Below are 16,434 nucleotides of genomic sequence, written 5' to 3' on the forward strand. Positions count from 1 at the left end.
TGAGGCATGGAGACTGAACTGCTCCCTCACCCCCTAAGAGAAAGGGTGCTCCCTCCAGTCCAGGGCAGGCTTGAGGCATGGAGACTGAACTGCTCCCTCACCCCCTAAGAGAAAGGGTGCTCCCTCCAGTCCAGGGCAGGCTTGAGGCATGGAGACTGAACTGCTCCCTCACCCCCTAAGAGAAAGGGTGCTCCCTCCAGTCCAGGGCAGGCTTGAGGTATGGAGATTGCACTGCTCATTCACCTTCTAAGTGATATACCCCAATACAGGTCAACTTACATTGCCACTGCTGGTGTGATCTCAGCCCTGCGGAGAATAGGCTGCACTGAATAAATCGGACTGTTCAGTCTTTCTTTCTTTATCCACAGGGCATCCAACATCATAAATACATAACGAATTAAAAACTGTCCAACGCGCAAAAAAAAAAAAGAACCATCTGTACAAGTTAGTTGGGGACACAAGGAGTCTGCAAAGCAATTGGCTGCTGTTGAATAAACGAATCGATAAGTTTAAAAGCTGTAAGCCAGGATACAGACCACACAATAGATTGTTGAAGCAAACCCTGGTATGTGCCAGAGTATATCACTGGAAGGAAAATGAACTGACGTCACATTTTGGATGGGGTTTGTCATTGCTTTACTGAGCAATACCAGGAGCAGTTTGGCATTCTGTGTGCTGTGTCCTGGGTTTGTATTGCAGTAAAGTACAATGAGGAGGCTCAAATGATTTTGCAGGTATAAGCCTGGAATCTTACCTGCTGTGCTGTTTGATGACACCAAGTGTCTTGGGAAAACAAAAAATTACAAGTTACAAGAAATGAATGTCAACAATTATTTATTTCAGCAACTTTTTTGCAAAACTCCAAAAATGCTAATTCAAAAGTATTCATCCCCTTTGATGCTATGATAGTATTGTCTACCAGGTGCTAGAAATTTTAACATGATAATGCAAAACCTAATTCTAGAAAAGTCTTTCCCTCCAATGGCACAGGAAATTTAGTTCCGATACAGTGTAAAATGGATTCCATAGCATACCAAAAAATATTGGCCAATCATCTGAAACCCTTCACTACAAAACGTGGTGTAAAAGTGTAATTGGACATTCCAACTCATCAAAATCTACTTCAGAATGTTTAAAGAAGAATAAAAATCAAGGTTCTGGAATGGACAAGTCTAGATCTGATTGAGAATGGTATGAGTTGAAGAAGGCTTTGCACAAAAGAAGCCTTTGAATGAACTTGAACAATTGTGTTTTGCAGAATGGGAAAAAAAAAAAAAATCACTAAAGAACTATCTTTACCTAGTGGAGCACCATCACAAAGCGTTAGAGTAGGGTGTGTGAACTATGCATCAGCTGCAGAGTCACTTACAAGAACGTCTCACGAGGAGGTTAAGTGACTTGCTCAGGGTCACACAGTGAGTCAGCGGCTGAGGTGGGATTTGAACCACGTACCTCCTGGTTACAAGCCTGTTTCTTTAACCACTGGATCACACAACTGCTCTCTATTAGTTTCCTTCTCTTTTCAGTTTCCAATGCAATCCTAATGATTTGACTACGCCACCCCTCAATTATATCAGGAGTAAGGGGAGATGCCTCCTATATTGTGATCCCCACTTGAGTCCCTCCAAATTAAATGAAAGCATCAGAAACTGTACAGGTGGTTTAAACCTTACCCCACATAGCCAAGGTCACAATATTTATTTAAAATACAGAAACTGTCGAACAAAATAAATGTTTGCTTACATGTATCTTCTTTGCTAACTCACAGTTGTTATATGTTACTGTAGGGCCAGCCTAACAGAAAGCTAGAGTAAATTTGGTAAAGAGCAGTAATATTAGGGCCCCCTCTCTCAGACGCCACTGCACCGGGAGGGAAGCGTGCTCAGAGAATACCAAATAAAAGGCTTTCAAAAAGAAACAGAAAATACAACCAAAGCAAGTGCCAACAAATCTTAAAAACTGTGCTCAAAAACCAAATCGTGAAGAACTATAACCAGGCAAACGCCATGGGCAATGTGAAACACAATACTGTGGCATAAGATCGTTGCAGCAAGGGTTGTACTCAGATTTGTTAGCATACAATGTATTAAACACCAAGGGGTAATATAATCGACTAGGGTGTTTCCCTTTTCTTCGTAGCAAGCATACGAAAACACACAAGAGACAGTGTTTAAACAAGAGAATCAAAGCAAACAATATACACGCAAAGCACTGGTACCAAAAATCAAACGAAAGCAAAATTACAGAGAAACAAAAAATAACCAAACTAAACGTATTAAAAAAAAAAAAAAACAGTGGCCAACGCGTCTCATAATAATAATAATAATAATAATACAGACATATGCGTGACCACAAACAAAAGAAACATAATTCATACTGTTTACTTAAAACAAAACTATAGTCCGCTCATTTTATTATATATTTAAAACAAGTAAACTGCCTAAAATCATTTAAAAAACAAAAGAAAACAAACCCTACATTACCTCTGGTGAACCAAAACGATTTTAATCGGTTTACTTAAGACAAAGCGTGTATTTTAGTTTAAACGTGTAGCTTAGCTAGATATTTCAATGACAGACCCCACTCTACCAACACATTCGCAGTAGGCTATCTGAAGACTGCGACTACTGAGATTTCTTTAATAAATGCTAAATTTACTACCGTTTGAAAAAAAAAAAAACAAAAAAAAAAAGGCATGTTGCACAGTCATTTTAAATACTTATGTATAACTAGCATGCACCGCGTGCTATTAAAACAAACGTGTTTTTTTATTTTTTATTATTCATTGAGTCATATGAAGAATAAAAACAGTTCTCGTCATATTATTATTAGCACATGTAGCTAACGCTTTTATCCAATGCACCGTCACGGTATAGTTTACTCCAGCAGCTTAGCGTTTGTTTTGATTGTTCCTTCGCTTGGATCAAGCTAGCTATCGAGGGTGTACTGACTGTGCACCGGTAGTTGATATGCTTAAATATATATTCACTGACCAACCTTATCCTCTGTTCACCACCGCCTCAGATTAAACAGCGGAGACAGGGAGACACATATTTTCTGTTTTAAGAACATTTGATCTGACCGCACGCGTAATTAATAGAAATCACGCAGGCTGCTCTGATTTGGACCCGGTTTTAATGGTGAAAGGTGAAAATTAGTTTAGCCACACAGAAAAAAAAAAACTTTCGCTTGTAGCGACGTGGCGAGCGGCTAGCGGGAACGTGGCATATGTTCTCCAAATTACTTGGATGCACTGCATTAAATCGATTAATATTACATCTACTGTATATTCACTGTGCATTAAATTAATATATAGTACATACTGCATATTAATTTCATACATGTTCTTTTTTATCATAAAGCGTAGACTATAGATTATTATTATTATTATTATTATTATTATTATTATTATTATTATTATTATTATATTATTATTATTATTGCTCTGAAAAAAAAAACGGGGAAAATGATAAATAATAGATAAATTCCTTTAATTCTATGGTGCTATTAGATTCTATCTTAAAAGGCATATTATTATTATTATTATTATTATTATTATTTATTATTATTATTATTATTATTATTATTATTATTATTATTATTATTAGTCGTAGTAGTAGTAGCACAACATAAAAAATAGGCCCTTGCCTTTTATTGACTCGTTTTATACTGCAACGGATTTACTATAATTAATTGTATTTATGTTTTCAGAAAAATACTTTTATGCAAAATTTTGTTTCATAGATTACAACAATGTATTAATTTTATTATTCTAAAAATCACAGAACACAATGTATTATAATATATTATTTTGTAAAAAAAAAATATGATTAGAAATGAGTAGTATAGTACTCTTTGATATATAAAATTGCATGTTTTTACAGCAGGGGAAGGTTGCCTAAAACGGGGTACTTCAGTAAAACGGGACACAAATGTTTTCACCCCTGCAAACTGCAGCCACCTGCCGGCAGTGAGTGTAAATGAGCTTCGGTTTACAAAACTCACGTTGTTAATTTTAGCTGTGTCCTACCAAAATTAAAGTTTCATCCCTGCTTGCAGCTCAAACAAGTGACTAAATTCCATCGCGAGTTGAATTAACTGAACACAGCAGCCTCTTGTGTGTTGAGAAGAACCTTAGTTAATGCATTTAAATCAAAGTGCTAAAACGTTGTAATGGTGTTCTGTTTGAAGAGTGAATTGCATATCATGATACAACTATTTAAACAGAGGTAATAAAAAAAGATGAACTTGAACTACATGGTTAGGGCTTTCAAGGGCCTGAAAGATGTTTTGATGGTCAAACAAAAATAAATGCATTAACAGCAAATGCAGTTCAAATGGAATGTTATTTTCAACACCGTGTGTTTGTTCTTGTCCTAATTGTTGATAGTTTATTAAACTTAATTTTTGCAAAGGCGCTTTGAGCACAGTCGACCACGTTGCAATGTTGACTTTGACAGTGGATGTAGTTTGCTTAACACAGACAGTCCATAAACACTTGAGCTGTTTATTCAAGCAAACATGGCCTTTGCTTTTCAGACAGTATTGATTTTTTTTTCTTGGATAGAAGCAAGAAAGCATTGAACAAGCTGCTGCAGTGTTTGGCTCTTTCTTTTCAGAGCTGCGACGACAAGGATGCCATCGCCATTGTTTAAATGGAATCCTAGTGTAAGTTTAACCCTTTTATTCAGCGCCCTTCGGGCATGTCAGGTCCAGTTTATTTTCACATGGGTTGTTTATTTTACACGAGCTGTTTAAAATATATGTTTTTTCAGAGTAAAACAGGTTCAAAAGGCATTGAATCGCAAAAAAACCCCACTCAGTACTGTATCTACAGCCAAGCCCCACCCCTTGTTCATTGTATTTTTCACATACCTCTTTATAGACGTGCATATTGTTAAATCCTCTCACTCATTTTTATCATCAAACTCCTCAATAATGCAATCCATGTCATTAATTTATTACTATAACATCTCAAAAAACACCATTAAAAGGTTTTCTCAGCTTTTTCCTAGACTAGAGACCTGTGCTTGACATCTTTTTGATGATGTCGGACAGGGTCCGACATTGGACTGCAAAAGGTTAAAGGGACTATGCCAAAAGGTTGTGTTTCAATTTATGTCGACCAGACTTATGCGGTTGTCTTATCTTTTTATTGGGCTGACCTTTGAAAGGTTGTGGGTGCTCGATGAAAACCGAAAGGCATCACTGGTGAAACCCAAAGGGGCTCCTAAATGCAATGTATTCTCCACTAGTTTCCGTGAGAGACACCTGCCAATAGCCTTGACATACTTCCAGAGTATTAATGCACTGGGCTTTATTGAAATGCTCCACAAGATCTTTTATGTGTGACATTAGATAGGGGACAAATTCAGATTTTTGCATGTAGATTTTGAAAATCTATGCAGAAATGCATACTTCTGTCCTTATTTGGGACCAGGACTACCAGACTGCACCACTAACTTTTCCGAATGCTCAATCACTTTGAGCTGCAACATCAAATCCAACTCCTCTTTCAGTACTGTTAACAATTTCAGGGGAGTTCTGTATAGTCTTTGTCATATGGGTTCTGTATCTTTTACAACAATACAGTGTTCTACTACATTTGTGCAATCTGGCTTGTTTTGGAAAAGACCCTCAGGAATACAATTCTGAAACTCCAGCTGCTGTTGAGAAATCAAGTGATCCAACACAGTCCTTCCTTTCTCCAATGGGAAAATATTGCACTGCACTCTCCTCTTCCTTCTCAATTGCTTGGATGAATAGAATGCCAACAGATTCTAGTTCTTTTCTAGGTACCTATTTATTTAATTGATTTATGCGAGAAGTCTTGTGACTGTCAGGCATTTCAATTTCACAATTGACAGGCCTTACTTTCCCCAATACTTTATAGGGTCCTTGCCATTTAGCAAGAACTTTACACTCATTGGTAGGTAAAAGTAAACATACTTGTTCTCCTTTGTCTAGGGTATAAAATCATGTAGACTGGTCATACCATCTTTTCTGCACTTTCTGTGCCTTCTCCATATCCTCGTGGGGCATTGCCGACATTTTCTCCAGTTCCTCTTGTATTTGAAGAATATAACTCACAATGTTCATCTGAGTGGGTGGTGATGTTTCCCAGGACTCCTTTAGCACATCCAGGGGACCTCGCACTACCATTCCACACAGAGCTCAAATGGTGAGAATCCAGTGCTTGTCTGTGGGACCTCTTGATATGTGAACAGAAGGTATAGTAACCATCTATCCCAGCCTTTCCCATTATCTGCAACAAACTTTTTTGCATAGACTTTAACATGCCATTGAACCGTTCAACGAGGCAATCTGTCTGTGGGTGGTAGGGGGTGGTCTTTATCCCTCCAATGCCTAACAACCTATACACTCGCCTTAATGTCTTAGTCAAAAAAGTCTGGTCTGTTAGGATTTCTTTTGGGATTAATAACCTTGAGAACAACTGAAGTAAGGCAGATCCTATTTGCCTGGCTTTGATCTGCCTTAACAGGAAAGCCTCAGGATATCTGGTTGCATAATCACATACTACAAGTATATATCGGTAACCTGCCTGACTTTTTCCAAGGGCTCAACTATGTCCATCACTGTTCTCTGGAATGGTTAATCTATAATGGGTAATGGAATTAAGGGGACTAGTACATTCCCTTTCCCTCCGGTCTGTTGGCATTCTGGACAGGATCTACAAAATTGTTGGACCTGTATATACAGTCTCTGGCAATACAGTGGCTCTCAAAAGTATTCACCCCCCTTGGAAATGGATTTAATTAGGAGTTTTTGACACTGATCAACATAAAAAAGTACATAAAGTGAAAAATAAAATCTACAATTTGTTCTAAATTAATTACAAATACAAAACAGAAAATAATTGATTGCTTAAGTATTTACCCCCTTGAGTCAATATTTGGAAGAGGCACCTTTGGCAACAATTATAGCCACAAGTCTATTTGGATAAGTTTCTACCAGTTTATTTAAACTAGGAAGGACAGCTCAGATTTTGACCGATATGTTGACTTGTATATTTCAAACCATAGCTCCCTTTCACTTAATATCATTATGGAGCAATGGGCCATGACTTTTTGATCCCAAATTTAAAAAATCCTACTTTGAGAGGTGCAGTGTCTCGTCAATGGTTTCATGGACACATATACATGTTGAAGTGGGATTCTCCGTCTGGAAAATACTGCTTGTTGAGTTTGGTTGCATGGCAAAGATTGGAGATACCTAATTGTGGATCCCTAACCAGCAGGTAGGCAGAGCATCTGACTATAAAGGGAGCAGCTAGCATGCCACCAGTAAACCCAGTGTGGTTAATCCAGATGTGCCTAGGGAACCCAGGGGAAAAAAACAAACAGAACCACTAAAGTCAAACATATTATCTTTGATGCTTTATTTTAAAAAATATATAATATTGATATACAGTACATGTTATTTTATACAATGTGCTAGGCAAGTTCAAACATGGGTCGTCATACAATATATTGCTGTTTAAGCAACTCACACATACATTCAGTGGTAACAGGTTTGTAAAAAGAAAATGAAAAAAGCTTGAGGCGTTATTTAAAGTACACAGAAAACGAAAAAGTGCTCTATGAAGAAAAATACATTATTCTTTACCTACAAATAAAATTGCAATATGTTTGATTTATTCTTCTACTTCGTGGACATGCTTTTGCTTAAAATGTAATTGTTTGGAGCAGATAAGCCTTCCTTTTGGTTGAATGATGGTTATATTTCCTCTCCTTATAGCCCTTAACAAATTTTCTTAAAAACTGCTAATTTGTTCTATTGCCTTCCTTGGAGGTGGTATAGTGTCAGCAAAGACCCTTCAAGGCTTTTAGGTAATTGGTGCTTTGGCATTGGCACATGTCATTGAACTGTATTACAGTGAATCGGGGCAGTACAAAATCTGCCATCTAAATCAAGCCATTTCTCCTTCAAGAATCCTTTAGCGCAAGTAGGTCACAGATTTAGCAAATTGTTTTTTTTTTTTGTCACACCAGGTGACACAGTGGACTAAATTGGGTATGACCAACGGTTCATAAGTTTGGCTGGACAAAACGGCAGCCAGGCTGATTTAGTAGATCTTCAAAGACCTCCATGGCTGTCCTCACCAAATGTTCCAGAGGCTGCAAAGTCAAAAACAGAAGAACTTATGTACAACCGCAAGCCTCCACGATCATATCGGGAATGTCGGTCTTGATGATATTGTGGGAGGGGTCGAAATACAGCATTGAGAGTGGGCGCCGCTGGGTGGGCACGCAGCAGGAGCTGATGGCAGAGTGGATGCCATTGGCTTTGAGCTGGTTGAAAACGGCTGCGTGGAAGGAGGCGGCGATGCCCGGGGCCCCTGCAAAGTGCTCTCTACACAGTCCCATGCAGTAGTTCATATGATAACCATCCGGGGCGATGATCCAGTCCTGCCAGCCAATTTCCCGGAAACTCACGTAGATATCCTTCTTGCAGCACAAGTTGATGTTGGTGTCGCAATCCAGGGACCTCTTTTGGATGGAATGCTCTTCTCTGACCCGCACCTGGGTTACCAGAAAGGGCTGGTGGGAGGCATTGCCAAGGCTGCCCAGGACGGCCAAGTCCTGGCATCCTTCACACTCCAGGACCAGTTTCACCTGCTTGTCGCCCCTGTCGAAGATGTTCTGGACTCCTCGGGTGATGAGGAAAGTGTGCCAGCTGCCCCATTTCAGATCAAACTGCTTCTGGCTCAGCAATGTCCGGTTTGATTGGTGTGGGCCGGCCAGGAAGACCTTGGCTGTGACTCTTTCCTTGGGGGCTTCAGAACTAGACTTGAAGTAGAGCCACAGGGTGGACTGGAGGATATGAAAGTTCATCCCTCTTTCTTTGGAGAACTGAAAGGTCAGTCCGGATTTGGCTGCGTCTCCATGATCTGTGAAAATAAAATAAAGAAATAAGAAAGAACTGTTAGTTTCCGTAAGCCTTACTGACCATCGTAATTAATTGCAGCACAATGCAACACACTAGAATACAATGCTTGGATAACTTCACAATGAATGGTAGTTTATTTAGTATAAATAGGAATAAAATTTAAACTGCATCTCTAGATAACGACCAACTCACCATAAAGACCATTCTATGTTAGCAGGACATTTTCAATTAGTGATAACTGGTTAAACCCTATTTTAACTCCCAATAATTGCTACATTCACCCTAGTTAGTAGCTCTTCCTCTCTCTCACTTTTTTTCTCTGTCTGCTTTTTGTTTTGATTAATAATAAGCCATACATTTCCCATAATAGAGGGGGAACTGGAGCTCATGTCCTATAGCCAGTTTAATTGCATGGCTCTTCACGTTTCAATAACTGATACTGATAAGAGTTGATGGAAGTAACTGTTACCAGATGGCTTTGCCTTGTATTATAGCAATGCCGAACCCATTGCACATTCAGAAGCACAATTGCTTTGTTATAAAATAGCTTGCCTTTGACATGCCAGTAAAGGTAGGCTCTGTGTTTTTCTTTTTCTGTACTCCTGTTTCGTTTTTGAGGCAGAACGGAGGGATGGAGAACGAAGACCCCGAATCAATTCTGCACTGGGATCAATGTGGATTAAGAGCTGCTTTCTGTCTGCAGAATAATCTGGTCAAGGTGATCAGGTAAACAGAAGGGAGCCACACTAAACTGTGTATTACATTCTATCATGTGCACATATAAAAACGGGCTTTGTTAGATAAATTAGCAAGCCATCTCAGTTGCACAAAAACAAACATTTATGTCTTTAAGTTTTTAAAAGCCGATAAAAACAAAGCGCGGTATACGTTTCGATTTTGAGTCTGTTCATCTCACATTACACCGTCCTGCACAATCTACTTGAATGAAAATAGGTCATTATTACAAGGTCCAGCTTACCTTTATACAGAGTAACCCTGTGACCAGACACGTGCGTTACAAGACTGATTTGGAAATGCATTACAATATGTGCTAAAGAGAACGTGCGAACAGCGTACAACGTGTACTTAAAAGTTCAATACGGTACAAAACTGCTTCTCTACGTTTTGGACTTCCAAGTGCTGTATTATATATACGTTTTCTCGTTTTTTTAAATACTTCGTTGCCTTTCGCATAATAAATAAATAAATAAATAGAGATATTGAACCTAGGAAAAAAAAAAAGGTCGCGAGGTTTGTTTGAGCTCTGCGTGTTCATTTGTAGACCACCACGTTAAGTTTAGCCTTTCTATCAGATATCGGTAGCTCTGTTTACTCATTTATCAGAAAGCAAATGAAACAATTGCTTGAATTAGTTCACAAAATCGGGTAACACACAGCAGATCAGTACCGTCACCGAACAACTGCAAATACGGTGTTGGTAAGTCCCCACTAGACCGGGGTTGTGTGTGAACGCTCAGGGCGCGCACTCTATTTGGTACAGGTGTATTGCATGGGTTAAAATGATTGAACATTAATGGTACCGGGTTACCGGCAATATTAGTTTAAACAAATCTTTAAGCATGATGTGGCTGCAACTTTTAATGTAGACCTGCCGTCAATTGTGCATGGTCTTAACTGTAAATTAAAGCCTGTGTACAATATTGGTAATTTGGTACGACCTGCATGCATTGATACTCAGTGCAACCTCTAACACAACAACCTTTACAAAACAAGTAGTGAACTGTATAGTTTACCACTACTCCTCGCATGCTTGTGTATTTCGTTAGATTGTGATATACTCGTTTTTGAAAGAAACGTTTACCCGGTGCATCTTTACATTGCGCTCACTGTAACGCTCTTGTAAAATCCATTGACAGTAAAAATATATTATTATTATTATTATTATTTATTATTATTATTATTATTATTTGAAAGGACGGTAAAACAAAGAAAAGCTTTTGAAAATAAACATGGTAAACTTGTCTAATGCATTCTTAGCAGGTCGGATTTGGTCAGTTTAGAATTCAAATCTAAAACGTTTATGCTCCGAACAAAGCTGACACCGCGTTTTGAGACTCGTTTAACGGTTAAAAAGCTAAGGTAGCCTACGGTAAGAATGTTTTATATATAAAATATTGACCGTTTTGTTAGTATTTGCTTTTAATAAGGTTCTAACTTAACTTACTGAAGCAAAAGCCTCGGCAATTGAAACGCGGCTAAATTGAATGCCTTGTTATATTAATAGAGGCGGGCATATTTAACACGCCCAGACCCAGATCTGCAAGGTAACCTGCAAAGTTCCGTTCTCTAAAGTCATCCAGTTTTGTGCTGAAAACCAGCCCTGTTGCAAGGTGAACTCTGGAGTAAGAAATATGATTAGCCACCTTTGTAATCAATTAAAACACAAATTCAGACTTAAAGTATTTAAGCAATTCTGCAAAAAGAAAGTGCTGTGTGCCACTTTTACTCACCGGGGTCAGCAAAACTAATGATTTCGTATCCCTGGTCTTTCTCCCTGGCGTTTTGTCTTTCCAGGTTGCTGTTCAATTCCACGGTGCCATCCTGCCTCACCCTGCCGGCGTGCAGCTTCCTGAGCGCGGCGTTGAGGAAGGCTCTGGGCACCGGGTCGGTGATGTTCGGTCTCTCCTTTAGATGAAGTTTGCTGAGAATCTGCAGCTTGGCGATTTCTATCAGCAGCTGTTCCTCGGTGCCCTTCTCCAAGGCGGGCATGCCACAAGTCGGGCACCCGGCGTCTCCAGATGTCTGTGACGACGTAGCTGCCACCAGCACAACCAGCATAAGAGAAACACACCTGACCCCGGACTGAACGTCACTGCTGCCCATCTTGAAAGTGGGATGCGCACCAATGCTCAATATATGCGCTGTGCGTAAAAATGACCCAAACCAAAACAAATCACCACCAGGCTTCAAATTCCGATGTCCGAGCGTTCAGGCTGCGGTTGTCTATTTGCAAGTCAAGCACCTGTCACTGTCAGTGTCATTACAACTCCGGCTCAGCTTGCACTTGGTGACACGTTGAAGACAGGCACCAATGAGTATCTTAGTGGATCTTATGCATCACATTCCAACCTCTATACATACACTACACTACACACGCACGGCATGAGCACTGGGACGATTTGTGTTGTGCAGCGTCACAATAGATAACGTTACATGTTGGAATCCTAGGTACAAAAGTACGTTTTTTTTTTTGTTCTCCCTCTTTCCAAATGTTTGACTTTGGAAGGTGATGATTGGCAGGCAGTCCAGACAGGATTGCAAGCATGATGCAATGTGTAGCTCCAGCCTATTGCTGCTGGTGCAACACCAGGCTACTGTAAAGGCAAAGGGCGCGAGCAAAGCGAGGGCGCAGGGAATGAAGGCGAGATAAGTCGCTCCAACATAGGGCTTTATATCTGTTTAATAACGAAATGAAATATGGCCAAGAGATAAACTAAAGTTCAGATTGTCTTATCAGATGATATAAAATAATAGTTGGCACAGCAAAGTGTAATAAAACCCAGTTAACGAAAACTTAACGATTCGTGTTCTATTCGTTTCATGTGCCTGCATCATTACAGTGGGTTTATCTTTGAACTAAGCGGGTTACACACATTACACGTGTACTGTATGCATTTGGGCAGCCCCTTATCAAGATTCAACAGAATTAAATACAAGGTCGACCTTGCAGTAAAATGATAGCCACTAAGTTATTGCCTAACCCATTGAAACGGGCCCACAGCACAGTAAGTGATCAGGCTGCAGAAGGCAGAGCGCTAGCATGCAGGTGTGCGCACGTGATGGATGCTCTACGCGTCTGAACCTCCATGGCCAATTACACTGGATGAATGGACAGCCTAGAACCACCTTGCAGAATGCAGGCTATTGGATCGATAGCCTAAACTACGAGGCTGTAGAACGTCCATCCTGCAACCGCCCCTTGAGTTGCAAAACCACAGACAAATCCGGTCTTTGTTTCCACATCTGATAACGAAAATCAACGCTGGCTTCATCCTCATGCACGTCACGTTAATGGTGACAGAGTTTAACATTTTCATTTAATATTGGATGTGAAAGACAGTTATAACGAAAAACTGGAAAGCGAGTACATCTGAAAAAAAACTGACAATAGTTTCAAAGTTTTGACAAAATTAATATATAGCAACAAAACCATCCATTAACCATGAATACCTAGGACTAATTACTAATAATACTAGACTGCTAGTACTATTAATAATAATAATAATAATAATAATAATAATAATAATAATAATAATAATAATAATAATAATAATAATACAGACAGATTACAGGAAGTCAAGAAGCAGCAGTCGCTTCTAATCTGCTGTATTAGAAAAATCGTCATATTTAAAATTCAAGTTTTTTTTTTCTTTAAGATTTTGTTCTAATGAGCTGTATGAAATAGATTTGAATGCCTCTTTGTCAATCACTTCTTATTAAATGATAATTTGAGCCACTTGGAGTGTCTTTAATTTTTATTATAGCATATAATTTTACCTTTGCATCATTTTTTTTTTTTTTTTTTTTTTTTAGCAAATACAACTGTGCTTATATAATAATGCAATCGTCTATGCAGCGCTCGTTAGTCAATAAGCTTCAATTGCAGGCTAAAACCACACATGAATGTAAATGCATTCTTCAGCAGAGTATTATACATTGCAAATATTGATGAAGCTCATTACAATTACGACTCAGTACAATGCCTGCTGCCTGTATTGATAGGCAGTAGAACGGACTGTGTGTTCGACAGGATGCGGTTTGCGATGATTTATCAAAGTGCAGGATATTTTATTTCTGTTTAAACGATCCATCAAGTTTGCCTGGTGATCGAACAGGGGCTCCTGTTTCCTCAGGGTCGTTGGTCCAATTACTGCGTGTATTATATATATATTATATATATATATATATATTATATATTTATATATATATATATATATATATATATATATATACACGTGTATGATAGACAACTTGTTGTACGTGACAAGCAAAACAGAATTGCACTGGGAAAACAAAAAAAAGAGCTCCAGAACTGAATGGCAGGAAACGGCTGTTAGTTCAGGGAAATAAATCAGAATTGCACAAGAGTTCATAATTGCCAAGCTTTGATCAGTGGTGCCAAGCACACGTCCCAACATTTCTTCTCGTCTTATTTTCCTAGCTGCGGGATTTTAGTGAGTCAAGCTTAAAGCCAGCGTGTGTGTAATTCAGAAACTGGGTGCCGTGCTGAAATAGGTACTGGTATTACCCGCAAAGCTGATCTAATTGGAACTAGCGCCGCTCTGTGGCAAAGAAGCACACAGCACAAAGAAATTACCTTACAGTATCTAATTCCGAATCACCGAGCGTCTCTCTGTCGCCGCCTAGTGGAACAGATGTGTATTGCAGTACATACGTGAAGATGCAGGGACCCATTTTCAAAAGACTTGCAGCGGGACTTTGTGTGTGTGCAAGGACAGAGCCCCAGCTGCGTCTGGTTTTCAATATCAGAGTTGCACTAAAAAAAAATATATATATATATATAGCCTTGCGTCGGAGCAAGGTTTTGTCGGAACTTTGTGGGCGTTTCAATGCGTTCCCTGCTTTTTTAAACCCATCTCCCAGTTTACCTGCGATTTTCAATCAGATGCAATCAGTTGCAATGAGCCGTAGAAGCTTTTATTTATTTGTTTATGAATAAAGAATAGCCAGGGCTGTGTTAAATGTGTTAATGAGGGTAAACTACTGTGTTACGTTTGTAATTAATGACAGCATATATGTGATTTCGACCCAATCTCTAATTCAACACGAACTTGGAGGGGCTAGAGCTACTTGGAACTGTGAAACACACATGCATTACGTCATCGATAGGTTAGAATGCTTGAGGAAAGAAGGAGATTCCCTGCAAATAGAATATACAGGACCAGAGTGACTTTTCATTTGGAGAATAAAACTAGCCACGTACGAAACTGGGGCCCAAAAATGTACTGACATATATCGGTTGCTGGTAGCTGAATTAAAACATCAAATATGACGGAGTCGGCAATATATATATATATATACTAGATATATTATATATATATATATATATATATATATATATATATATATATATATATATATATATAATCTATTATAGTGGTGGAAATCGCACCACTAGCGGCTTATTTGCGTATCTTTTTGCTCCAGGGTGAAAAGGGGTGGCGTGTCTGGAGATTTTAGTCACAGATAAGACAGGTTGCGCCAGCTGACATATACTAACAAGGGCTAACATAACATATTGAAACAGTGGAGGCCTATTGGGGAAGTAATTGGGGGTTTATGTATATTTGTGTGCAATGATTTCCGGTGTTCAGTGCACAGGCAACTTAGTGGGCAAAGTTTCCACATCTTGGCACACATGCCTCAAGCCTGCCCTGGACTAGAGGGAGCACCTTTCTCTTAGGGGGGTGAGGGAGCAGTTCAGTCTGCATGCCTCAAGCCTGCCCTGGACTGGAGGGAGCACCCTTTCTCTTAGGGGGTGAGGGAGCAGTTCAGTCTCCATGCCTCAAGCCTGCCCTGGACTTGAGGGAGCACCCTTTCTCTTAGGGGGTGAGGGAGCAGTTCAGTCTCCATGCCTCAAGCCTGCCCTGGACTGGAGGGAGCATCCTTTCTCTTAGGGGGTGAGGGAGCAGTTCAGTCTCCATGCCTCAAGCCTGCCCTGGACTGGAGGGAGCACCTTTCTCTTAGGGGGTGAGGGAGCAGTTCAGTCTATGTGGATGTATAATAATTGTTGTATTGTTTATTATTGTGTGTGATCTACTTGGGTCTCTCTCTTTGTATTAGCGCTGCACTATTGAGATGTGCCTGTGCTGGCCCTGTGGGCACAAAGTGAATAAACTAAGGAGGAATAAACTGGAGCAAGCAATCTGATTGCAGCTGTGAAGTAAAATTGACCCACAGCACAGGAAAGCCATTAAATACCATATCAAGGAAGCACCTTATTTCCATGTGCTACAAACGAATATGCAGAATCTAATCGTTCAAATGGATATGTATATCAGTGTGCAGTAACATAGCCGAAAATACGAGACTTTTACCCTTCCGTGCACGAAACATTGAAAATAGCTCAACAAAGTAGTTGAGTTTTAATTGTAAAGTACGACTTCAGTTGATTTGATATGTGGGAAAAAATGCCAATCTCATATGACGTCATCGTGCATTTGCGCATCGTGCACATGTAAACACAAGACGATTTCGTTTTTGGATCCGTCCGCATATGACGTCACCAGTAACAAAATCAACGTAAAAAAATGTATTTTTAAATATCTGGTAAGGCACTCTGTTATGAAAGCAATTGTTAATTTGCTACCCACTGCCTTACAGCAATACATTTGCTTTCAGGCTCTTGGCAGCCGCGCTAATTAACAATTGGTTTCCGATCTAGCTTCTGACGACATTTCTCACGGCACTAGAAACGGAAACGCACAGATTGCGTCAAACAAGCTAGTGACGTATTCGGACAAAGGCGGCAGGAAATTTTGA

The 16,434-nt window shown here is 39.5% G+C and overlaps 1 protein-coding gene across 1 annotated transcript; it reads right to left on the reverse strand.

The window, feature by feature from the left end:
- Positions 1–7,382: 7,382 nt before the first annotated feature.
- LOC121307105 (inhibin beta B chain) lies at positions 7,383–12,084 on the reverse strand. The gene is made up of 2 exons (XM_041239227.1): positions 11,382–12,084; positions 7,383–8,911 (listed from the first exon to the last, which is right to left on the reverse strand). Exons 1-2 carry the CDS (start codon positions 11,752–11,754, stop codon positions 8,163–8,165), a joined length of 1,122 nt encoding a protein of 373 aa, XP_041095161.1. The 5' UTR covers positions 11,755–12,084; the 3' UTR covers positions 7,383–8,162.
- Between the last annotated feature and the right edge of the window lie 4,350 nt (positions 12,085–16,434).

The sequence above is a fragment of the Polyodon spathula genome, chromosome 53 (assembly GCF_017654505.1).
Source record: "Polyodon spathula isolate WHYD16114869_AA chromosome 53, ASM1765450v1, whole genome shotgun sequence".
Taxonomy (NCBI): Eukaryota; Metazoa; Chordata; class Actinopteri; order Acipenseriformes; family Polyodontidae; genus Polyodon; species Polyodon spathula.

Coding starts and splice junctions, on each gene's coding strand:
- LOC121307105 (XM_041239227.1), bottom strand. CDS start 11,754: ATGGGCAGCAGTGACGTTCAGTCCGGGGTCAGGTGTGTTTCTCTTATG. Junction 8,912..11,381: donor CATTAGTTTTGCTGACCCCG/GTGAGTAAAAGT, acceptor TTATTTTCACAG/ATCATGGAGACGCAGCCAAA.